A 22,823-nucleotide genomic window follows, 5' to 3' on the forward strand; every position below is an offset into this window, starting at 1 on the left:
ATCAGCAGTGATGGGATCGGGCTGTATATACACGGAATCTAATGACATGGCAGGGTACCGACCCCATTATCACCGTCGCTGCCCCTGGTCTTGATTAGATTCATTAAAAAACACAGTATCTTGTCGTAGTGTTAATACAGATATCTAATCCTCTACCCCTTACATGATGCAGTTGAACTGTTCTCATTTATCCTCGGTAGGTGTGCTGACGAGAGAATCGTAATAGAGATCTATCCTCGTTTTAGGCACATTCTTGGACTGCTTTGCAAGAATTATATCCAAAGCCTTGACGAGAGTATCCTCCAAAGACGTAAACCCTTCTTTCTTGCCCATCTTCTTCAGTACCTCGATACTGCGCCCATTGTCCACTTCGCCGGCGTCCACAACTGGCTCATCAACTGACTTCAGTTTTACTTTGTCTGGATACCGCCGATGAAGGATCTCAAGAATCTGTGTCCACGAATATTTCCCTGCAAATGCCAGCAGACGTTCGCCATTCACGTCATCGAGCGTCAAGGCGCCCAAGTGCAGCAGTGCCGTATCTTCAACGTCAACGTACCACTGAGGTGGTAGAATTGATGGTGCGGCAAGATAGCCTTTAACGGCAGCATCAATCACTGCCGAACTACTGCGATAACTCATGTTCTCGGGGGATATCGCAGTGCCAAAGTTCACATTCGGCACAACTGTGTTGAAGGAGAAAGCAGGCTTATGTTCGCGCATCCAAGCAGATGCTTCTTGTTCACCACGTGCCTTGGAAGCTCCGTAGAGAACAAGTCCGTGCCAACGGGGGTTGCCTTCGCCATTCCACGGATTGACCGTTTGCTCAATGGCTGCAGTATTCCAGGTGTTTGGGTCGATCTTATAAGGAGTGCCGGTTGTGGGGAGGGCACACGCAGCCAGAGACGATGTTATAACAGCACTTTTGACGCTGGACTCTTTTGCAGCAGCCTGTAGAAGTTGCAAGTTAGATCTGATCGTGTTTTCGATGATAGCATGGTTTTGCGGGTCCATATCCATGTCCATAGCGATATGTGCAACGCCATCCACACCCTCAATTGCCTCGTCGAAAGCATCAGGGGCATTAAGATCAGGCACCTCGATAAGTTCGAACTTGGGACCGAAATACTCCTTCATGCAGGCATTCGAGGCAACAGAGCGGGCAGTGCCGCGAACACGGTAGCCGCGTTGCAAGAAAACTTGGACAGTGACGCTCCCAATGTAGCCACTAGCCCCGGTAACGAGGATGAGGCCTCCTGGCGGAACTGAAGACATTTTGCATTTGAAATGATGCGATGTATAATAGATGTTGATGTAAGCGATGGAGATGAAGCGATGGGGATGAAATCTGGATGATGGAATTGACGGCGACAGATCCATCTTATATACACAGGATAAGAGACAACTTGCGTCGTGGAGAGGCAATCAGGATCAAGGCGCAGCACACCGCTTGATCGCACGAAGGAGATACTTCTACACTGAAACTCCTTCTCGGATCCATCTGCTCGTTTGCGATACGATCCCATCTTGCAGTCGTTTTTACTTGTTTACCTCATCCGGTAACCATTCGGTCCACAGTCCGGCTTCCGACCACTCAAGGCGGCGTTCGCATTCCCGATTCGGAATGCGAGGAACTCTAAGGCTCAGTTCGCTCCACTTGATGACTGGGTAAAATCGTTACTCCCATCTCAATCTCCTGGTCATCACCTCGTTCTCTCAAACACGTCAATCCGAACCTTTCGATATCCAATGTCTAATAGCACATCACCTGCCCTCTTTGCCAACACCATCCTGGTGTCTCGAGATGCGGGCCAAGTTCCAACACTCCAGACCATCGGAGTCATGGACCAGGTTCGCAAAAAGCGCCCCCATAACAAAAGCCGGCGAGGGTGTGTCGCATGCAAACGACGCAGGGTCAAGGTATGTCGTTGCGGTGCGCTTCCAATGAATGCCATAAGATCGAAGGCCTCTAATAGTTTAGTGTGATGAACGTGTCCCATGTTCCAGCTGTGTGAAGCGCAACATCAGCTGCCTACCGCCGTTCCATCAACATGTTATTGCCCCAAGTCTCTCTGTACCTAGTGCCCATTTCCAGATGGACATGGATCCGCAAATAAGCCTCTTGCATCTCGAGCTATTCCATCACTGGGATAAAGAGACCCGATCAACGCTCACGTTTCCCCAAATTTGGCCCGTTGTCATGCAGCGGGCATTCAACGTAATAGCGCCTCTTCCTGAGGAGCAAGGCCTATGCTAACTTGCTATAGGAGGATTTTATCATGTCCGCCATCTTATGTGTTGCTGCTATGCATCTCACAACTCTTTGCCCGCAGAGGACAAAATACTCGCATGCGTCAATGCGGCTAATGGCCAAGACAGTTCAGCTCTTTCGGAAAAATCTATCGCGCCCTTTGACGAAAGATAACTGCGAAGCACTAATGGGGACAGCCCTTCTCATCAACTATATATCATGGTTTGACCTTGGCTTCTTGGACGGTGAAAAGGGTACCAACTCCGAAGCGAGGCTGGATCTCGCCCAGGACCAGCTGTTTCTTCTCAGCCCAGGTATCGTCCAGGTATGGTTTCAGGCCATGCCTATCTTCATTGACGAAGGAAGCGTCTTTACTCAAATTATAAACCAGAATCCAAAACTCAGCATTGAGGAGGTCTTGGTCAGACAAGGTGAGGATACAGCACGCTTTGTAGAGCCGTTCATGAAAATCTGGGATGATCCGCGCCATCAGACTTGGGGCTGCACAGCTACTGAGACATCTGTCTGTGGGCCTACGTCTTATGCTTGGCGTCTTCTTCTCGGGCTGGAGACGGAACTGTCATGTCGTAGCTCTGTGTCCCATGCTCCGCCGTCATTGTCGGAAGGCCGTGACGAAAAGAAGAAACTGGTCTACATCAGGGACGCTGTTATAAGAATTACTACCAATTATACTTCGGTCGACGAACCCGATACATCACTCACATTAGAATCTCAATCAGCTCGCTCATCATTCGAAAACATCATACGCCGCATTTCGCCTCTCTTGTGCTACGCATCTCTCAAAACGGCATCAGACACACCAGCACACACCGGCATCGTGCCTCAAGATGCGGATATTGAGCAGCTGTTCTATGGATTTCCGATTCTCTGTTGCGGACCATTTTCTAAACTGATGATGAGGGGGGACTCGCGGGCCCTCGTCTTTCTCTTTCATTTTTATCGCGCTGCACGTATATTGCTAGATCCGAAAAGATGTTGGTGGGCGTCCATCAGGAGCGGCGTGATGGAGCGGCTGATATCAACGGAGCTCAAGTCACGTCAGCTTGATGTGTGCCTGCGGAGTTAGGGCTACGGAAGAGGTCAATTGTAACTGAATCTGTTCCATTATGCCGGCGTCATGAGAGAATTTACCGTTGGTCACAGGCTCTGCCGTCGTCCGACTGGTCAAGGCTGTCGGCATGAGCAGGCCAGATGTGGAATCGTAGGCTTCGTGAGAGAAGGGGGTGTGGATTGCTAGTTTTTTGTATTGAGTTAATAGCTAGATTCAACTGAGTGTACATATGCTTCATAAATGGTTATACCTTGGCTACAGGGATAATTCCTTCTTATCAGTCCCGCTCCCATATGCATGGGAACATAACATTCAGTTTTATAATCTCAGCGTCTTTGTTATATGACGTGCAATGCATTCTTTCTCTATGGTATTTAAACAAATTGGCAACGCTTATTGATCTCCCTTCGACTCATAAATCCACCTGTCTCTTCATCTTTTGCTGATGGTAATTCTGCTATCCGAGTGAATATTGGACATATGGCCCTATTCTTTACCACTCATTTACCAGGACGTATCGGAATCTAGGCTTGCCGTCCTCCAAGTCGACCATAGCCTGGTTGGCGTCGCTCATAGGTCGCAGTTCAACCCATGGTTTGATTTGCTTGTCAGCGGCGAGCTGCATCATTTCACGAATCTCACCCGGGCTGCCGATGCCTGAGCCAGTGAGGTTCTTGCGGCCAGCAATCAGGGCAAAAGGTCGGAGAGGGACGGGGTTTTCCGGAGCGCCAACCTGCACGAGCGTTCCGTTGAGCTTGAGGAGTGCCAGGTACTCATTCAAAGGCATCTAATAGTCGCAAAAAGTCAGCACCGAACAAGGGTAACGGGCAGGGGGAACTGCGCAACGTACATCCTCAGAAGAAGCGGTTGAGATGATAAGATCAAAGCGTTCCTTGTTGTTCTTAACCCAATCTTTGTCATCGCTTGTTGCAATGTAGTCGTCGCATCCCAAGCTGAGAGCATCCGCCCTCTTGCTTTCTCTCCTGGAGATTCCGACAACCTCATCAACGCCGAAAGCCTTGGCAAACAACACAGCAAAGTGTCCAAGACCACCGACACCGATAATGCCGACCTTCTTACCAGGACCGGCGCCGTGGAACTTGAGTGGCGAGTAAACGGTGATGCCTCCGCACATCAGAGGGGCAGCAAACTCGAGGGCAACGCCGTTGGGGATTTTGACGACGAAGTGAGAAGGAGCTCGGTGATACAAAGCGTGGCCACCATATGCTTTGCCGTTGTTGCGATGTCTGGAATTGTACGTGTTGACGTTGCCAGCGCAGTACTGCTCCAGGCCTGCATCGCAGGTCGAGCAAGGTCCGTCGCGGCCAAGGCAAGAATCACTCTGAGCACCAACGCCAACAATATCGCCAACCTTGATATCACCCTCAGCCTTGGAGCCTACTCGAACTGCAACACCAACGATTTCGTGTCCAACAACGCAGGGGTACTCGGTAGCGCCCTAAAGATGTCTCGAGTCAGTATGGTTGTTCGGGTGGAAGCCCCTGTGGAGAACGTTTGAAGACTCAACCCACCCATCCTGATCGCAGAGTGTGCAAGTCTGAACCGCAGATACCAGAGTGAGTGACTTTGATGTCGACATCAGTCTCTTCCCACTCCTTTGGCAGAAACTCCCTCCAAACCATGTTGCCCTTGACGGAAGCGGCATCATCTCCCATCCATCCCTCGAATTTATAGTCAGTCGACATCTTGGTACTGAAAGTTGTTTTAGTTGTTTTAGTTGTTTTTGGTGTTATTCTTGATGAAGTCTGTGTGAAGCTACGATCTGGCTCGAGTTCAGAGACAACTGGCAGTGAGCTGGTCTTTATACACTGGATCTCCTCATATCTTCTACGCTTCCGGATGCTTCTATTATGTCATAGGGGCCTCTAGCATCGATAAACTGGATATGCGATCCCACCTTACAGGTTTCAAACGATAGTACTTTCACACCAGGCTGTATCATCACTCATTTTTGATGACACCCACACCTGAAGACCACGCCTTCCAACACGGTGGTAAAGCAATAGCCACAAGCGTATAGTTCACCATTTTGGTTGATTAATAAAGGTGGTGAATACGACAAATAGCTACTGTCCCATTCCGTTGATTGGGAGCCACACTGATTTGTGGCTAATCGGCGATTGCGAAAATTTTTCGGACTTTCCAGGCTAAAGTTGCCTCTTCATCTTTGGGCCTACGCAACCATGTGCCAATCTGATTTATACACCGTTTGAAACCTAGTCTCAGCTCTCTCGCAGTTATGACGGAAATTGTGAGCTGGAGTTAATACAACCCGACCGGTAACAGGAGACATTCCCCGATTGGCAAGTTGTGGTTCAACAGTAGCTCCACCAATGTGCACTTTAAGCAAAGTACATGTACGAAATGATTACGAGTATGTTCTACGGGTGCCTGAGTAGGTATGATACTGCGTTTTACCAGTTACTAAGCGTCGGTCTCGAATACTCGCATGAGATGCAGTATCACTCATTAGGCGCTCTTCAACATCGCAGGAACCTACCTAGGTATAATTATTACAAGTTTGCAGCATTTGGAACTCAAGCATGCTGCGATTCCAACTCGGATTTAACGAATGTCCCGGGCTTCAAATCCTATGCGTGCCTGTTAGTAGTACTCATAGGTCATCGGCCTAGCTTAACAAGGACCAGACTCAAATAAAAGTTGACAACGACTCAACGAAAGCAGATGGTAAAGCCGAGCTCCACAATAGACAAGGATGCGGTCTGCCACCCTCAAGATGATCCATGACTTGATAGGTTATTATCTCCACCGATCTGCTATTATCGCTACGTTTTTGCATTATAGCCTTTTTTCTAGTATCTGTTGCTATAGCTGTTTGCCTCCAGTTTCTGATATTATTAACAACTACAGAATGAACGGGTAGTCTAATTCCGCAAATTGTAACATCGTGGAAAGGCTTCATCTAAAAAGAAAGAAAATCCCAACCAAGGCGACCATACCTCGGCAAACTCGGGTTGGTGATGAGGGTCCAGGGTGCGGACTTGGCGGGGCGGTTGTGTTCTCATCGTTGGAGCCGGGACAAATCATTCCACCGTCCCAGTAATCGTAAAATCCACTCAAGTAAACCTCAGGTGTTCGCATAAGTCCGCACGCTTGACATGGAAAAGACAAAAAACCCGGCTTTTGTAAATGTGATGACTGAGTAGTTGAGAGGCGGAAATAACAAGATGACTCCGAAAGGATCAACTAGGCATGCAAATCAATTAATTCTTCATAAGACTCTAATAGCTATAAATGTCTTCCCAATATGCTGGCTCTTCTGATAGTCGAGTCTAGGTAAGACTTGACCGTGCTGGTAAAAACCTGGTCCTAACTGCCAATCTCTGAAAGCACTCCCATCCTTACTTTAAAACAAACTTGATCTGCCTGGACTGGCGGATGTCTCATGCATTTGCCTACATCCTCAAGCGACAGACCAAATCAGCAAAATGTAGAAGGAGAATGCAATGAGGTAGCTAATATTGGGTAGCCGAAATACAAGGGGAGTATATTTTGATCTAGAGGATATCGAGGGATGTAGAAGAAATTGTCCTCATATAGAAGCTCTCATCACCTGATTTGACGGCTTGTGTCCTGGACATTTCGTTAATAGCTGGGCCATAGACACAGTTCGTTCAATGACGATGCAAGTGGCAGAAGAGGTGAAAGTGATTGTGGATGCGGATGATCGTCCTGGAGCTACTGGTTCTACCAAGGCACGGACTGCTCTCGGGTGAGATTCTTATCTCACTTGTTCGATAGATGCGAGAACCAGAAATCAAAATACCCACATCGATTGCGGAGCTGTGCAATGCCATGATTCCCCAATCAGCGACGGGCAACGCAGGTCAATTAGAGCGAATGTGAGGCAGATGAACTTGCCATTTCACGACCCACAACTTGGGCTCTACGATAGCGCTGACCAGAAATTCCCGCTTCTCCCAAGAGGTGTCGAGGATTTGAAGGTGAGGGGAAAGTTGCCAACAGTGTAACACAATACCGTGCTCGTATGATTTAGGCAGCACGGAGACAATCTGCCGCGAGACATGAGTGGCTGCACGTAATAGTACATGTATCTATTTGCCTCACATCGCACCAACATATCAGGTCGAATGTATCTGTCGAATATAAACATATGGTTTTTGAAGTTGGAGCCAAGCAAAATGATGCCTAGCAATGGCGACAGATCCATCGTGTAATGACCACCCTCACAGCGAGACGGATCACATAGTGCCTCGAGATTACTTCAACTTGTAGCCTCAACTTTACATATATTATAGATGTCTGGCCAGTCTGTTGCTAGTTTAGTAGCAGCACTCCGAACTTAAGAATCTCACTCATGATGCTAGTGCAACATTTCGCTAGCTTCAATCCCCTGGGACCACGTGTTGGCAAGGCTTATTCCATCAGATCGGAAGGGCGTGGGAGCCTCGCCGCAGTCCGTGAGATGCATTCCATACGTGAGTGCGTCTTCCCCACTGGAGGCTGAGCAGCAGCTGAACCACCCATTCGTAACACGAAAAGGCCTAGACTTCCGAAGACGTCTTACGCGGGCTAGAGACTAGCAGTAGCAGCCTGTATTTAATCTCTCAAGATGCAAATCCTCTGCTCTGGACACGTCTTTGAAAACTCTTGACGGGGCTGCAACAAAGAGCATTGAAGCCAGAGCATTTTGATAACTCCATCTAAACTTGCGGCATCATGTCAGGCTACTACCAGCAGCCACCGCCGCTGCCTCCTCGATATGGCAATGGGTCTGTTCCTCCTCCCACCCCGCCGAGACAGACCAGTGGCCAGCCAGCGCAGACATACGGAGGCAATGCCCAATATCCATATGCAAACGTGAGCCCCCAGCAGCAAACTCATTATGGATACCAAACGGCGCCTCCTCCTGCATCGCCGTATCCGAATGCAGCCGCACCGGCGCCGTATTATCCACCCCCTCCTGGTCCACCGCCGCCTGGACATTCCGGGTACTCATACGCTCCGGCATCGACAACTCCCGGCCCTGTAGCGACAGTGCCTCCGCAGAGCCCGTCTCAGTCTTATCCTCCTCCGCAGAGTCCATCTTACACGTACTCTCCTCAGAATCCACCTCAGTCGTATCCTCCTCCACAGAGCCCATCTCATTCGTACCCCCCTCCTCCTCAGGCTCCAGCTCAGTCCTATCCCCCTCCCCCTCCTCTTCCTGCTCGGGCACCAGTTCAGCAGAATCTGCCCAGCTATCCTCCACATCCTCCATATAATCCAGCTCAAAATACGCAAAATCCGGTCTCACACTCACACACATACTCTCCCTCACAGCCCGCTTCGTACTACAACAGTCCCTCTCCTGCTGCCCAGTACTCACCAGCTTCGCATGCACCAACACCAGCTGTTTCTGTCCAAACGGCAACATATCAATATACACCTCCTGCGGCAGCGCAACCACCAAACATACCTCCCACCTCACCACAGCCTCCTACACCGGAGAGAAATGCTGCTTCACAAGGGACTTTTAATCATATTCCTCGAGAACAGGAAGCTTTTGAACCTATTCCTCGGGACTATGGGGCCTTTGAGCCTATTCCTCAAGATAACGATGCTTTTAAGCCCATTCCTCGGGATTATAGTGCTTTTGAACCCGTTCCTCGAGAATATAGTGCACCTATTCCTCGAGAATATAGTGCACCTATTCCTCGAGAATATAGTGCACCTGTTCCTCGAGAGTATAATTCACCTGTTCCTCGGGAATATGATGGGCCTCTGCCCCGGCAACAGCCAGCATATACTCCCTCGTCTCCTCCTCCACCACCAATGTCAACTCGTCCTCCAGCACGGGACACTTCGAACAACCATGCCCCCCCTCAGCCTGCTGCTCCAAATGCAGTAGGGCAGCAAGCACCAACAGGATCAGAACGTCTGCCGCCGCCGCCGCCGTCCAATACGGCAAATAATCAGCATCAATATCCACGCAGACCAGTCGCTGCCCCCAATACACAACAGACAGTGGCGCCGACTGTTGATCATACCTCACCAGTTCAACCAACAAACAATGCCATGCCGATTCCTCCACCCCTGGCAGAGACCCAACAGCCTATCCCAGCACCTATTACGGTGCAGTCCCAGGATCCCATGGCTAATCTTTATACGCAAATGAACAATCTCAACATGAACCCTGTGGAACAAAACGCGGCACCCCAGCCTTCTGTGAGAGCCTTGGATGACAATGCACCCCGGCCTCCGCCCCATATCCGCGCGACGGGGGAACCTCTAGAAGTCATCACGTATTGTCCAGAAACGAGGGCGGTGGACTATTCGCTCTATTGGTACCGTTTGCCTGACTTGCCTGACTTGTTGATCTGCACCCGATGTCACGCTGATCACATCCAACCTACACAACTGGCAAGCAAGTTTGAGAAGATTAAACGGCCTGACAACTTTAACTCCACGTGCTGTTTCTGGTTCCCTAGGGTCAAAGAGTTCATTTGGCCCGAGGCTGTTCGCACCGGCAATGTGGATGCACTGCGTGAATTCTTGGAAAAGCGACTCAATGTCAAGGCGTGCAAAGGACGCAACCCTACGGCAGCCTCTGATGGAATTAAATGGTTCGGTATGGCGGGCAATGAGATCAACGGATTCATCTCGTGTGAGGCTTGCTACGAGGATCGGATAGCGGGGACACCATTCGAGACCAAATTCTCCCCATATCGTGAACAGCCGACCGGTGAGCAGTGGTCTTGTGACATCTCCGTGCCATTCATCTCTCGAGTCGTTGTCAAGAAGGCCAAAGAGAATGACTGGGCCGGCTTTGTTAGTTTGGCGACCCATCGCATCTCGTTGCCAAAATGCGAGGGAAAGGATGTACAGTCAAACGACTGCACCTGGTACATGCCACGGCGCAAGATTGAGAACATGCGAGCTTGTGAAGCCTGTTATCTGGACCGAGTTGGCTTCACACGGTTTGAGAACGAGTTTGAGAAGTATGTCATGCCCCCAGGCTTCGATTCATACTTTGAGCACATGACCCAATTCTGGTCTTGCAAATTGACTGAAACCAACCTTCCCTTGGTATGGGCCATGGAGAATGCCCTTGAGCAGCGCAACTGGTCTGTATTCACCAGCTCGGCGGAGGTGGCGTGTCGTCTCCCACCTTGCACCAAGCACGGAATTGTTCGTGGCAACTGGTGGACAATCCAGGGAGGATGCGACAACTTTGACGTGTGTGAGACATGTTATACATCCGTTTTGAGAACCAGCGGAGTTGCTCAATTCTTCGAGCCCGCGCAGCGCAATCCCGAGGCAACTCTTGTTTGCGATTTTTGTGTTGCCAGTCCCCGATTCCGGCAATACCTCAGGAAGTACGCTCAAGCTGTAGACCTGGGAGTTTTCAGCTACTACCTAGACTATGTTCGGGCATTTGCCTCGGTTCCCGTTTGTCCCGGCCTGGAAGTCGTGGAGAAGGGACATTGGTGGGGGTATCCAAATGCTTTGTTCTGCGAAGATTGCTATCTGAGCTTCGTTGCTGACACCAAACTTGGCGAATCCGTGACATTCAAGAAAGCATACGATGAGCGTGCCCAGATTTGCCAGATTTGGTCGTCACGTATGCGCACAATGTGGTTGAAAGTGTGTGATGCTAGCCCACCCGGATCCCCCGAGTCGAACGAGAAATTGGCGGAGTTTACAGAATTCGGAAGCAAGCGGTTGAAGATATACACTCAAACTGTGCCTCAGATGAAGTTTATCCGCGAGATGAAGCTTATGAAAATGCAGAATGCAATGCACCAGGGCCTTTTGAGTGTCATGTATAACGGCATGGATGGATTGAAGTCGGTATCTGGTGCCGTGGACGGAAACCTTCATGGAAACAGTTCAGTGGGCTGGTATGCCACAGATGAGGGAGCCCAGGGAGCGCAAATGTTCAATAACATGCAAGCCGGGTTTGCCAGTGCGAATCGGACGGATGAATGGATGCAAATATTCCAGCTCGAGATGATATGGAAGGAGGTTGAGTAGACTAAAAGCATTGATCGACAGATGGAGGGTGGGAGGGTTACAGTTGAAATGTCGAAGCACACGTTGACAGAATGATTACATCGAACCGCAGCATCAAGATACCTATATATTCGAAAGCCTTTAATGTGGTGTATGTCCATACCGACCTCTGTCCAAAGGAAGCAGATATACATAAGCACAGGTCCTTCACGGCCAAAGTAAAATATGACAAGGCATAAGCCTAGGTGCATATACCTCAAGCCCCAGCCCACCATTTTAAGTTACCCAAGGCTCGGTTCTAGAACGGCCGTATGGGTGGGTGGGAGAAGCGTGCCGCAACTATCCCGAGATGCTCTGATTCGTCTCTATCAACCATTGCTGTAGTCCCCATCTATCCCAAATCTCGGGCTACCCTCGGCAGCGGTTCTTAGTGCCCAACTGACGGGAGGGGTGAATGAGCTGAGGGCACATTGTGGGGAAATAGTGTTACATCTCGACCCATATTGACGTCGGGCGCTTCAGTATATATTTAAGCCCCTCCCGGCCTCGGAAATCACTTTGATACTCACACAGAGTATAACAACAGGCTATCCCATTATTCATTCTTCACTGTGTTGTTTCTCCGGGAAAATGGCTCTTCCTCAGACCATGAAGGCCGTCGTATTTGATGGACCCCGCAGCGTCTCCATCCAAGACCGACCGGTGCCTCAGAGTGAGTTCTGGCCAATTCAAAGCACTCGATTTTACGATACGAGATTTTTAACTTGATTCAGTCCAGGACGATGAAGATATCATTGTCAAAGTGAGCGCAACTGCTCTCTGTGGCTCGTAAGTTGACGCCTCCCGGTGCAATATGAACGCATGACTCGCTAACGCGGAATATCCCGTCAGCGAACTACACGTGTACCGTGGCCATCAGTCCTCCGATACTGGCTTCATCATGGGACATGAGTTTACAGGAACTGTCGTAGCTGCAGGACCAGCTGTGAAGTCAGTCACCGTTGGCGACAAGGTTGTAGCGCCATTTACCGCATCATGGTATGTACCTTGAATCATGAGATTTCATCGACTTCATTCTGCACATTTCAATTTCTTTTAAATGGATATATGACGTTTGTACTTACAGAAACATCAGTGGCAAGTGCTTTTTCTGTCTCAATGGCGCCACTGCGCGCTGTGAGAAATCCTTGCTTTTCGGATCAACCAAGCTCGATGGTGGGCAAGCAGAATATGTTCGCGTGCCCCTGACTGATGGCACAGTCTCCAAAGCACCACCATCCATTTCAGATGAGGCTTTAATTCTCATGGCTGACATCTTCCCCACCGGATTCTTTGGCGTCAAATCCGCACTCAGCATGGCGCCTCCCACTCTTAACATCCAAGAATCTACTCTGGTGGTGATTGGATGTGGTCCCGTTGGCTTGTGTGCAGTCATTGCTGCGGCAGAGCAGAAACCCAAGCATCTGTTTGCCATTGACGGCGTGGATAGCAGACTTGAACAGGCAAGACAACTTGGTGCCGAGCCCCTCAACTTCCTCAGTGACAAGGCGGGTATGACGGCGAGGATCTTGGAAGCAACAGGAGGAAGAGGCGCCGACTTGGTCGTTGAGGTTGTCGGACTGTCGCCAGCATTGAGGACTGCTTTTGACATTGTCAGGCCCTTTGGCGTGATCAGCAGTATTGGTGTTCACAATGCAGAGGTAGGTTCAAGATGCGCAGAGGTGTTGTTTAGTTCGAGCTGACGATTGCTAGATTCCATGGTCTGGAGTTGAGGCATACGGGTAAGTGTATCTCGTGGCTTTCTTTCTATACGAAAGTTCTAAGCAAATTCCTAATGAAACTACATATACAGAAAGAATATTCGCCTACAAATGGGCAGATGCCCTGTTCGGAGCATCTTTTCCGAAGCTCTTGTTCTGCTTGAGAAGAAGCAGCACCTACTTGGGTGAGCCATCTATCCGTCGTTTTCATATCCAGCGTTTAGTAATCTAATGAATGATGTCAGTTTCATGTTTGAAAACATCATGCCGCTCAACGAGGCTGTTCAAGGATATGCCCTGTTTGATGAGATGAAGGTACAAAAGGTTGTCTTCAAGCCATAGTTAGGTGGCGCACAGTCCGGCAATGGGGTGATTGACGACAGTGTTGGTGTATTATGAGGTATAAGACATATTATTACTATACATGTATAGTATGTATGCGTGCAAACAATGTAGCTTTTGTTGTATCGTAGAGGGCTAAGCCGAAGGGTGTCGGCATGTCAATATCACTTTTTGTGAATCGCCAGAGTGCTGAAGCTACATGCACATGGCCAGATACTCATCAGTGTCTCGTCGTCCTATGCTCGTATCGCAAGTCAACAGCAGCGATAACAACAAGTTATCTCTCCTCCGCCCCTTTACAAGTCATTGTAAAGCGTTTTCCCCAGCTGACGACAGTCAATTACCACATGATTAGGTAGCCTGAGATTGGAGGGATTCTCTCTTTTGATGCCTCTTGGCATTAATTACATGACCCCGTTATATGCATCTCCATGAAGCCTCGCGCCCTTCGGATTACATGTTGAAGATGAATATTTGATATGTGCACTGACATCAATCTCAGCCATTTTGATCCTGTAAACTCAAGCAATCGTCTTTATCGACACCATGGCTGCCAAAACTCCCTCTGACGAGCGTAAGGTGCTCAACGGTTCGTGACCTCATTTGTGGGCAAAAGATACTGGTCACAAGCTAACAGCCTAGATAGTGCAAACATCTGGAAAGGTGGCTGGTTCCGCTCGTGCTAATGGAACCGCTAAAGCAAACGCTGCCGAGCAATCTGGTGATGACTCGGATGACGATCCAGACCAACATGTCACTGAAGTCACAGTTGCTGCCGGTGAGGGCGGTGACTCTAAGAAACGGAAGAACAGGAAGAGAAAGAACAAGAAGAAGAAGATTATTGCGCAGACGGAGCCTCCATCCATCCTTGTGTCCAAACTATTCCCAAACAACAACTACCCCACGGGCGAAGAGGTCGAATATAAAAACGAGAACCTCTATCGCACTACTGACGAAGAAAAGCGTCATTTAGACAACCTGAAGAGCGACTTCCTCTCTGATTATCGCCAGGCGGCCGAGACGCATCGTCAGGTCCGCCAGTGGGCACAGAGAAACATCAAGCCAGGCCAGACCCTCACTGAGATTGCCAACGGCATCGAAGACAGTGTGAGGCGTCTGCTTGGGCACGATGGCTTGACTGAAGGCGACTCCCTTATTGCCGGCATGGGCTTCCCGACCGGGCTGAACATTGATGAGATTGCTGCTCACTACAGCCCAAATGCCGGCGACAAGGTCGTGCTTCGGCAGAATAATGTCATGAAAATTGACATTGGCGTTCATGTGAATGGTCGCATCGTCGATAGCGCCTTTACAATAGCGTTCGACCCTATGTATGACAACCTCCTTGCAGCCGTCAAGGACGCCACGAACACTGGCGTCCGCGAGGCAGGCATTGATGTCCGCCTTGGAGAACTCGGCGGATACATCCAAGAGACCATGGAGAGCTATGAATGCGAGATCCACGGAACCACCTATCCGATCAAGTCGATTCGCAACATAGGCGGCCACAGTATCTTACCATATCGCATCCACGGCACCAAGAGCATTCCCGCCGTAAAGTCGGACGACATGACCAAAATGGAAGAGGGTGACATCTTTGCCATTGAGACGTTCGGCAGTACTGGCAACGGCTGGGTTTACGATCACGGCGACGTGTCACACTATGCCCTTCGTGCAGATGCGCCAAAGGCAGAACTTCGTCTGTCTTCAGCCAGATCACTCTTGAATGTGATCAAGAAGAATTTCGGCACAGTCCCGTTTTGCCGGCGCTATTTGGATCGAATTGGGCAGGAGAAGTATCTCCTCGGGGTATGTCATGACTATATCAACCTCAAACCATGTTCCCGGTGTAGCTAACGGTTTTGGCAGCTCAACACGCTTGTGAAATCTGGCATTGTTGAAGATTACCCGCCTTTGCTCGACAAGAAAGGGTCTTACACTGCCCAATACGAGCATGTGAGTGATATCATGTGCATACTTGGAAGGCGAATGCTAACAAACTATCCAAGACGATTTTGCTCCGACCTACCGTGAAGGAGGTCATTAGCCGTGGAGATGACTACTGATTGTTACAATCGGGGTCTTGCGATTCACGATCCTGATGGAAACATCATGCGATCGCATTGTCAAGCAGAGGCTTGAGATACGTCTTCTTCGTGACACTCGTTTTATACTATTGTTCATGCTTTTCACCGAAAATAAATGTGCGCTGATATATGAGATCCTCGATTGATGCCGGTCTTTTGAGCTAGCATCACCTCGAGACTATATATGCGCAGGGGGAAAATTACAAAAAATGATGAAAATCATTCACAGAAGGACGGTGATATATATAAATAGCATACAGTCGTTACCTTAATGATATCACCCATTACAGTCCAGTTATACAATGCCGTTGCAGCCAACACACTTCATTGTCGTCACGCCAGTAAAGCCTTCAGTAGAGCTGCATTTTGCGTTTGCATTGATAACTATCTAAATATACATATACTAACATAAAGAGTAACAAAAACATTCCATATCTCTATCGCTGTCTATATGATACATCCAAGATAAGAATACAGTTAAAGCTGCTCCGAACCAGTCACCATGGTGAACTTTCGGAGATCATCTCTAGGCGTATACTTCCGCTCATCAGTGCTCGCACTGACAGGCGCCCAAGCCGTGAGCAGCTTAAGCTCGTCTTCTCGTCGATTTTTAGCGCTATCGAGTGCGTCCGAGCCCAAGATGACTCGAGAGGCCCATGGGCGGCCAGCCGCGACTCCCTCTCCCTTGATCACGTCAATCATGGTAGAGGCGGCTCTAGCGGGTGATCCTGGCATGAGACCCATAGGGTCGTTGGAAAACATGCCGATAACGCTTCCAAGCAGCGGCTTGTATGCGTCGGTGGGCTCAGCACCAGGGGGGCTGGCGTGAGCACCCTCTCGAGGCTGCATGAGGTTGGTGATGAAGCCACCACAGTCGAATGCGACACTTCGAATGCCCAGGCCAATGACCTCCTTGTGAAGGCCTTCTGCGAAGGAACTGAGGCCTGCCTTTGCCATTGAATAATGGGACATTGTCGGGAGGGCCATCCAGCTTGAGCTGGAAGAAGTGAATGCAACGCAACCCTTGCCCTGAGCACGGAAGAAGGGCAAGATGGCCTGGGTCAAGTGAACTGGTCCAAAGAGGTTGACATTGAACATGTTTTGCACATATGCATCACTATTTCGAATGGTGAATTAGTAGACTGATGGTGTGGATAATCTGCCCCGAATGAATAGCTACATACCTTGCGTCTTCGATGGTTGTCATGGCTGACATACCAGCATTGTTCATCAAGACATCAATGTGGCCGAAGATTTTCCATGCCGTCTCAATCTTGGTCTTGATCTCTTCGATAGGTGCAGTGACCTCAAGCTCCAAGAGAGCAATGTTGTCGGATTTAGACTTGAGATGGCCAAGTCGCTCCTCGACCTTTCTGCCACTGGCAATGACCTTGTCTCCGCGAGAGAGAATGTGGTCCACCAAAGCAGCACCAATGCCGGATGTAGATCCAGTTACGAGGAAGACGAGGGGGGCCATTTTTATGTGAATGTGAAGAGATGCTATTTATAGAGTAAAAGGCGTTGAAAGTGTATAAGTCTCGATGAAGAGAAGTTGTAAGTTGCTTAGTACTGTTGTCGTTGTAGTTGTCGTTGTAGTGTGAGGATTGTGATGAGAAACTTCATTTTCAATCGGGCACCGAAGGCCGTATATATATATATCTTTCATGTTTCTTCGTCCTGGCACATTGGCCCGTCTATGAACTTTTCTTCGCTCATGTTTACTATTCTCTTCGGGGCACTTCAACCCTCCGTGACGCCATGCCGCTAAGTCCGGAGATGGACAAGACTTAGTTCGACACTTGCACTGGACGAACAGCCGGACAAGAAACAATCAGACGCCAAGCTGACATGCATCCAGCTGATGAAGAGACCGTCGTCCGATCACGTGAGCGGACGAAGCATCAATAAAGGCTTCGTCCACGGACAAGATGCGTTGCTCCTCATTTCACGCACCAAAACAGGATCAATCGATTTCTCTGGGTTGCAGTTGAGTTTGTCCGCCGAGTCGTATTCACGGTATTTGAATTCCAGAGCAACTTTGTTGCCATTCGTCCGACATGGAGGAGCCTTCAGGTGTCTCGATATCGAACCCGCTTCCGCATCGAGTGCGGAAGATGCGCAAGGGGACCCGAAGTTGCACCGAGTGTAAGTCCATGCATTGCATTGCGTCTCCGTGTGCCTGTACGGGGTTCCGTGTAGGCCGTCTTCGTTGTTACGAAGATATCCGTTTAGAGCCTGTAAATGTTGATGGTTGCTATTAACAAGGCCGACGACGCAAAACTCGCTGTGTGTATCCCCCCGGCGACCCTGTGTGCGTCTTGTGCAAATCTCGTGACGGCCGTTGCATTGAGCAGGGCTACGAGGAAGTCGGCATTTCAGAGTCGAAGCCGAGTGTGCCGCGGAAACAGCCTGCCAATGGGAAGGCATCTCAAGGCCGAAATGGGACATCCGCGGACCAGCCTCCCAAATTCACGTGCAGTGGAGATGCTGAGACGTCAGATGTCCTTGCGACAGAGAGGGCAGACTATGCGCCAATCGTGTCTCTGCTTGTGGATGCCAAGGTAAGCTTAAAGATAGATGTCATGATATGCACATGTACCTACAGTCATTAAGGAGGCTAACGGTGTATACAAAGCTCTCGGCATCAGGGGAAAACGGGGAGAGCGGCTCTCCTACACTGCAGACAACCTATGGCAGCTCAACATTCAACCAGCTTTTAGACAGAGAGCAGAAGATGTACCCTCCGTTTCTGCTACCGTTTGAAAGCAAATCTGCATACGTGTGCTCAACTCTACGCTCAATGCTACCAAGCTATGACGCCATCATGTCTGTTCTTACCAAACATGGGTCGTGGTGGGACAGCTTCCGCTCAAAGGCATATGCTATTTCTGAAGCCCCTTCTCAAACGATAGAGGCCTTTGCCAAGCGAACATATACGAGCAGCAACCCAGCCGACATTGGCGCTCTTGCAATTGCATTTGCCCGTAGCTTGAATAAGCATCGCCATCTATATACTCTGGTGGACGATCTTATCATCTCAGACATCAACTATACGGCAACCATAGAGGGCCTAGAATGCCTTATACTGCTTGCAAAATCGTATACGGATTGCGGTCAGCCCAAGAGAGCTTGGCTTGTATGGAGAAAAGGTGCTTCTGCAACGCAGCTGATGGTATGTACTTGTTCTGGTCCGTGTCGAAATGATGAACAAATTGATCTAACTTGAGATTAGGGGTTATGCTGTGGGAAAAACTACTCCAGGACGGAGTTGAGACTGTGGTGTGCCGTTTACCACGGCGATAGATTCTGCAGTATGCTCCTTGGCTTACCTTACGTGCTGAACGACAACCATTACCAGTCTGTTCTCACAGCGGCTGGAATGGGTCAAGGATTTTACTTCGTCCTTGGATGCGCCATTATCAGTGGAAAGATCATTGACCGCAATATGACTGACGGAAAGCCTTCCTTTGCGAAGGCGATGGAGCTAGATGAAGAGCTCTCGTCCGTCGCGTCGACACAGCCAGAAGAATGGTGGTCTGTTCCAGAAAGCATGGATAATTTCCATTTACATGGAGTAGAACTGAGCGAATTCAGAGAGCTGCTGTTGCAACAATTCTACTTCTTCTGGGTCAAGCTGTTCCTTCACCTACCCTTCTTAGTAGAGCCGACAGCGAGCTCCCCTCACTACTTTAGCAGAACGGCCTGCATCGAAGCGGCCAAGCAGATTTTAAGGAGATATCGACTCTTGCGCTGCAAAAACAAGTCGGGCTGTTGCTTGTTCGAATGCAAGACAACGGATTTCGCGTGCTTTACTGCCGCCGTTGTTCTTCTTATCAGCACCTTCCACTGCAGCGCAGGAGGTCACTCGTCCAGTGTAGATGAAGATTTGGAGCTGGTGGCCACTACCGACAGACTCTTGCATGGAGAAGAGGTTCAAAACAACTGCAAAGTTGCAGCGCAGTGTCGAAAAGTGCTTCAAATGCTGAGCCTCAACGATCCCGAGACGGCGGACGAAAGTCGGGAAGTGGTGATACCGTACTTCGGAGCAGTCATCCGCAAGCGGTCTCGCCGCACGGATCTTCGACATCTGTCTCAGCCGGTCGGACATGACCTCGACGAAACAGACGTGCCTCCTCCGCCTCCTTACAATTCCACGGATCAGACAGTGAACAACCCCGTTGTAGAGAATCCATGGAGCCTGGACGGGTTTTCGCTGGAATATATCAGCCATCGCGGATTTGACCGGGGTCACTTCGGCGGGTTTGCAGCGGCGGAAGAAGTGGCATCCACTCAGGACGAGTCAGCATCCTATCTGGCCTCGGCAGCGATGGAATGGGACCCTGGCTGGAGCGTCCTCACTGATATGAGCAACGACCTGATGACGGGCATTGAAGAGCTTTCTCCAGAAGACTTTGACTTCTAGTTGGCTTAGGTACACGTGGTTAGGCTCTAATATTACATTTGCGAAGAACTGTCAACCGATTGTTGCGTACATCCCAAAGTACCTGTAATAAAGCTTGAGAACACTACAATGTTCGTGAAAGGTAAATCTCCCTCTCGTAGTCTTCTAAGTTGCTTATCGTTGGAAGAACTAAAACGCGGCTGAGCTCTGCCGGGTGGGCCAAGTGGTGGATCAAGACGGAAGAACCGATCAAGATCTTGGAAGTAAGGCCAATCTTAGACTACCCTAAACCCCGAATACTGGATTGCATGCAAGTATCTCTATGAGCAATACAGACCACACTGCTGCCTTGGACGCCCCGATTTTTAGGTAGAATTCTCTTTGCCATGTCTCTCTTTTAATATCTTTTTTTTTTGGCCCCTGACGAGGCTCATTTCTATCTATATCACTCTTTTTTTTTGTCCCGACCCGCTTACTGTTCTACAGACCTCGGCTCTCAACTGAGAGCGGAATTCGCGGGACGAATACTCCGTAGTATGGAGCCATCTACCCTGATACTCGTGTTAGTTGTACTCCGTCGATCCGTATAACACGATACAAGAGTATGAGCCAAAAAGCTGCATTGTTGCAAAGGTAACATCCGAAAAATTGACTCGTCCCTCTTCGATTCATGTTTTTGAAGTTCCACCTGAAATGCATGCATGGGGCTCTGAATTCCGACTAGGTAATCAAACGGGTTTACACCTACTCCGAAGCGCTTGATTGCAACATGAAAATGATGATGTGATTATTGACACTTGATAGCTTGGCCACATCCTTACGTGTCAATCTATTAGTCGTATTATGTAGGTAGCTATTTTGATAACCAAGGAGTGAAAAACAACTCGTGTAATGACCCATAATCTGCATGACAGCCTGAAATGAGAGCCAGAGTCGACTCAATTGTGCGCCTTTTTTCCATTTCTCCAGCTCACTTGCCACGTTGAACCCATTTGATTGAAGCAAAGACAGTCTAAGCTACATATCACAGAAATTAATAATCGGTTGAGATTCGAGACCCTTTGCAATGGATAGCCGCCTCCCTGGATAGAGCATGATGGCATTGTGAAATCTTTTTCATTGGCCACAAACTCTGTTCCGTGATGAGATAAGCGGGGCGCCGGACATGATGTCACTGCGTATTCAGCGCCCCACAAATCCTCTACAGAGAAGGCAGACTTCCAATCAGACCTCTTTAAAAACCTTCTAGAAGCAGAAAACGCTCGACGCTAAACCCATTCCGTCTTTCGCAGGCGGGACAATCCGCGGTCAAGGAACTCCTTCCGTCGGTGGGATCTTCCGGTATCTCGAAATAGGTGTATTAACACGGAGAGATATCCGAGGCATTACGAAGCAACTTTGTAATTAATTGTCTTCTTCTTTGTGTTGGGCACAGATTGTCGGGATTTTGCTTGCAATGGTTGATGGACGATGAAAGTATTAAAGAGCCGTGGATCCGCTCCTCAAAGCAACTTTCCATCATCCAGAACACAGTCATCAATACAATACAATACAATACAGTACAATACAAAAGCATCTTCAGCACTCAGCATTTGAATTCTTCCAGTTTCACTACAATCAAAACAAGCGCAAAAACATCTCACATCATTTCAACCACATCCAACATGAGCAGCCAAGTCACCTTTGACGTCTACCGCGGAGCTGAGGGCGATGTCCCCGTTCGCAAGACTATCAACAGACAACTCCGCCCCAACGATGTCTTCATCGAGATGACACACTCTGGTGTTTGCGGCACAGATCTTCACTACAGACACGCCGACATGACTCTTGGACACGAGGGTATTGGAAGAGTCAAGGAGCTCGGCCCCAATGTCACCGGCCTCAAGGTTGGCGATGTCGTTGGCTTTGGATACGTCCGACAAGTTTGCGGCAACTGCATGGAGTGCCTGACTGGTAAGTGCACGCATGGCCAATGCAAACTTGCAGACCGTTGCTAACAATGATTTTCAAGGCTGGGACCAGTACTGCGCCAACGCCGTCACATATGGCAACGCTGATACCGACACCGGCAGCTTCTCCGAAGGTGCTGTTCTTGATGCCCGATGCGTCTTCCAGATCCCCGACGAGATCGACCCCGCCGATGCTGCTCCATTGATGTGCGGCGGTGCTACAGTCTGGACTGTCCTCGACCAGTATGGAATCAAGCCCACTGACCGAGTTGCCATTATGGGCATTGGCGGTCTCGGCCACATTGCCATCAAGATGGCTGCCGCCATGGGCTGCCACGTTGTCGTTCTCTCCAGCAGCGAGGCTAAGCGCGAAGAGGCCATGAAGTTTGGTGCCAAGGAGTTCCACGTTTTCCGCCAGGGCGAGAAGTTTGAGGGCAAGATGGAGCCCATCAACCACCTTCTCCTCTGTGGAAGTGCCCAGGTTGACTACGAGGCGTAAGTTTCACACATGAGCACAGCCAGTATACGCATCATTAGTACTGACAATCTACTTTCCAGTCTCGTCCCTCTGATGGCTCCCAACAGCTCAATCTACCCCCTCACTGTCGACTTCAACCCTTCCAAGATCACCATGTTCTTCGTCGCCCTCAAGGGTATCCGCATCCAGGGCTCAGTTGTTGTTTCTACTACTGAGATGCGCAAGATGCTCAAGTTCTGCGCTCTGCACAAGATTACTCCCCAGATCGAGAAGTTCCCTCTCAACGAGACTGGCATGAGCGACGCTATGCGCAGACTGACTGAGGGCAATGTGCGATACCGCGCCGTTCTGGTTGCCCAGAACTAGAAAGATGATTGGCGGATATGAGGGGGCAACAAGAACACGAGGCATGCAATCCTCTGGTAATGATGTAATGAAAAACTTTGCCAAGCGAAGGATCTCAGGGATATACTAGATTGGGGTT

At 49.4% G+C, this 22,823-nt stretch overlaps 10 protein-coding genes across 10 annotated transcripts; 6 read left to right on the forward strand and 4 right to left on the reverse strand.

Moving 5' to 3' along the window:
• Positions 1-183: 183 nt before the first annotated feature.
• On the reverse strand, positions 184-1,275 carry Triagg1_4209 (uncharacterized protein; the record flags this gene model as incomplete). The annotated part of the gene is made up of 1 exon (XM_062898588.1): positions 184-1,275. The coding sequence occupies one exon, from the start codon at positions 1,273-1,275 to the stop codon at positions 184-186; it is 1,092 nt and encodes a 363-aa protein (XP_062756716.1).
• Positions 1,276-1,749: 474 nt separating this feature from the next.
• On the forward strand, positions 1,750-3,338 carry Triagg1_4210 (transcriptional regulator family: Fungal Specific TF; the record flags this gene model as incomplete). Its single annotated transcript, XM_062898589.1, has 3 exons — positions 1,750-1,889; positions 2,008-2,218; positions 2,268-3,338. The coding sequence occupies 3 exons, from the start codon at positions 1,750-1,752 to the stop codon at positions 3,336-3,338; spliced, it is 1,422 nt and encodes a 473-aa protein (XP_062756717.1).
• A 478-nt stretch (positions 3,339-3,816) lies between these two features.
• Positions 3,817-5,029, reverse strand: Triagg1_4211 (uncharacterized protein; the record flags this gene model as incomplete). The annotated part of the gene is made up of 3 exons (XM_062898590.1): positions 3,817-4,110; positions 4,174-4,782; positions 4,856-5,029. The coding sequence occupies 3 exons, from the start codon at positions 5,027-5,029 to the stop codon at positions 3,817-3,819; spliced, it is 1,077 nt and encodes a 358-aa protein (XP_062756718.1).
• Positions 5,030-8,043: 3,014 nt separating this feature from the next.
• Triagg1_4212 (uncharacterized protein) lies at positions 8,044-8,742 on the reverse strand (the record flags this gene model as incomplete). Its single annotated transcript, XM_062898591.1, has 1 exon — positions 8,044-8,742. The coding sequence occupies one exon, from the start codon at positions 8,740-8,742 to the stop codon at positions 8,044-8,046; it is 699 nt and encodes a 232-aa protein (XP_062756719.1).
• Positions 8,743-9,140: 398 nt separating this feature from the next.
• Triagg1_4213 (uncharacterized protein) lies at positions 9,141-11,342 on the forward strand (the record flags this gene model as incomplete). The annotated part of the gene is made up of 1 exon (XM_062898592.1): positions 9,141-11,342. One exon carries the CDS (start codon positions 9,141-9,143, stop codon positions 11,340-11,342), a length of 2,202 nt encoding a protein of 733 aa, XP_062756720.1.
• A 609-nt stretch (positions 11,343-11,951) lies between these two features.
• On the forward strand, positions 11,952-13,423 carry Triagg1_4214 (uncharacterized protein; the record flags this gene model as incomplete). The annotated part of the gene is made up of 7 exons (XM_062898593.1): positions 11,952-12,033; positions 12,095-12,149; positions 12,213-12,359; positions 12,457-13,021; positions 13,074-13,102; positions 13,174-13,266; positions 13,327-13,423. 7 exons carry the CDS (start codon positions 11,952-11,954, stop codon positions 13,421-13,423), a joined length of 1,068 nt encoding a protein of 355 aa, XP_062756721.1.
• A 546-nt stretch (positions 13,424-13,969) lies between these two features.
• Triagg1_4215 (uncharacterized protein) lies at positions 13,970-15,489 on the forward strand (the record flags this gene model as incomplete). The annotated part of the gene is made up of 4 exons (XM_062898594.1): positions 13,970-14,012; positions 14,070-15,232; positions 15,293-15,379; positions 15,433-15,489. The coding sequence occupies 4 exons, from the start codon at positions 13,970-13,972 to the stop codon at positions 15,487-15,489; spliced, it is 1,350 nt and encodes a 449-aa protein (XP_062756722.1).
• A 498-nt stretch (positions 15,490-15,987) lies between these two features.
• On the reverse strand, positions 15,988-16,987 carry Triagg1_4216 (uncharacterized protein; the record flags this gene model as incomplete). Its single annotated transcript, XM_062898595.1, has 2 exons — positions 15,988-16,627; positions 16,695-16,987. 2 exons carry the CDS (start codon positions 16,985-16,987, stop codon positions 15,988-15,990), a joined length of 933 nt encoding a protein of 310 aa, XP_062756723.1.
• A 580-nt stretch (positions 16,988-17,567) lies between these two features.
• On the forward strand, positions 17,568-19,933 carry Triagg1_4217 (uncharacterized protein; the record flags this gene model as incomplete). The annotated part of the gene is made up of 4 exons (XM_062898596.1): positions 17,568-17,655; positions 17,776-18,071; positions 18,146-18,682; positions 18,743-19,933. The coding sequence occupies 4 exons, from the start codon at positions 17,568-17,570 to the stop codon at positions 19,931-19,933; spliced, it is 2,112 nt and encodes a 703-aa protein (XP_062756724.1).
• A 1,643-nt stretch (positions 19,934-21,576) lies between these two features.
• On the forward strand, positions 21,577-22,705 carry Triagg1_4218 (uncharacterized protein; the record flags this gene model as incomplete). The annotated part of the gene is made up of 3 exons (XM_062898597.1): positions 21,577-21,865; positions 21,924-22,356; positions 22,420-22,705. The coding sequence occupies 3 exons, from the start codon at positions 21,577-21,579 to the stop codon at positions 22,703-22,705; spliced, it is 1,008 nt and encodes a 335-aa protein (XP_062756725.1).
• Between the last annotated feature and the right edge of the window lie 118 nt (positions 22,706-22,823).

This window comes from Trichoderma aggressivum (assembly GCF_033847375.1).
Source record: "Trichoderma aggressivum f. europaeum strain CBS 100526 chromosome Unknown scaffold_013, whole genome shotgun sequence".
NCBI classification, from domain to species: Eukaryota; Fungi; Ascomycota; class Sordariomycetes; order Hypocreales; family Hypocreaceae; genus Trichoderma; species Trichoderma aggressivum.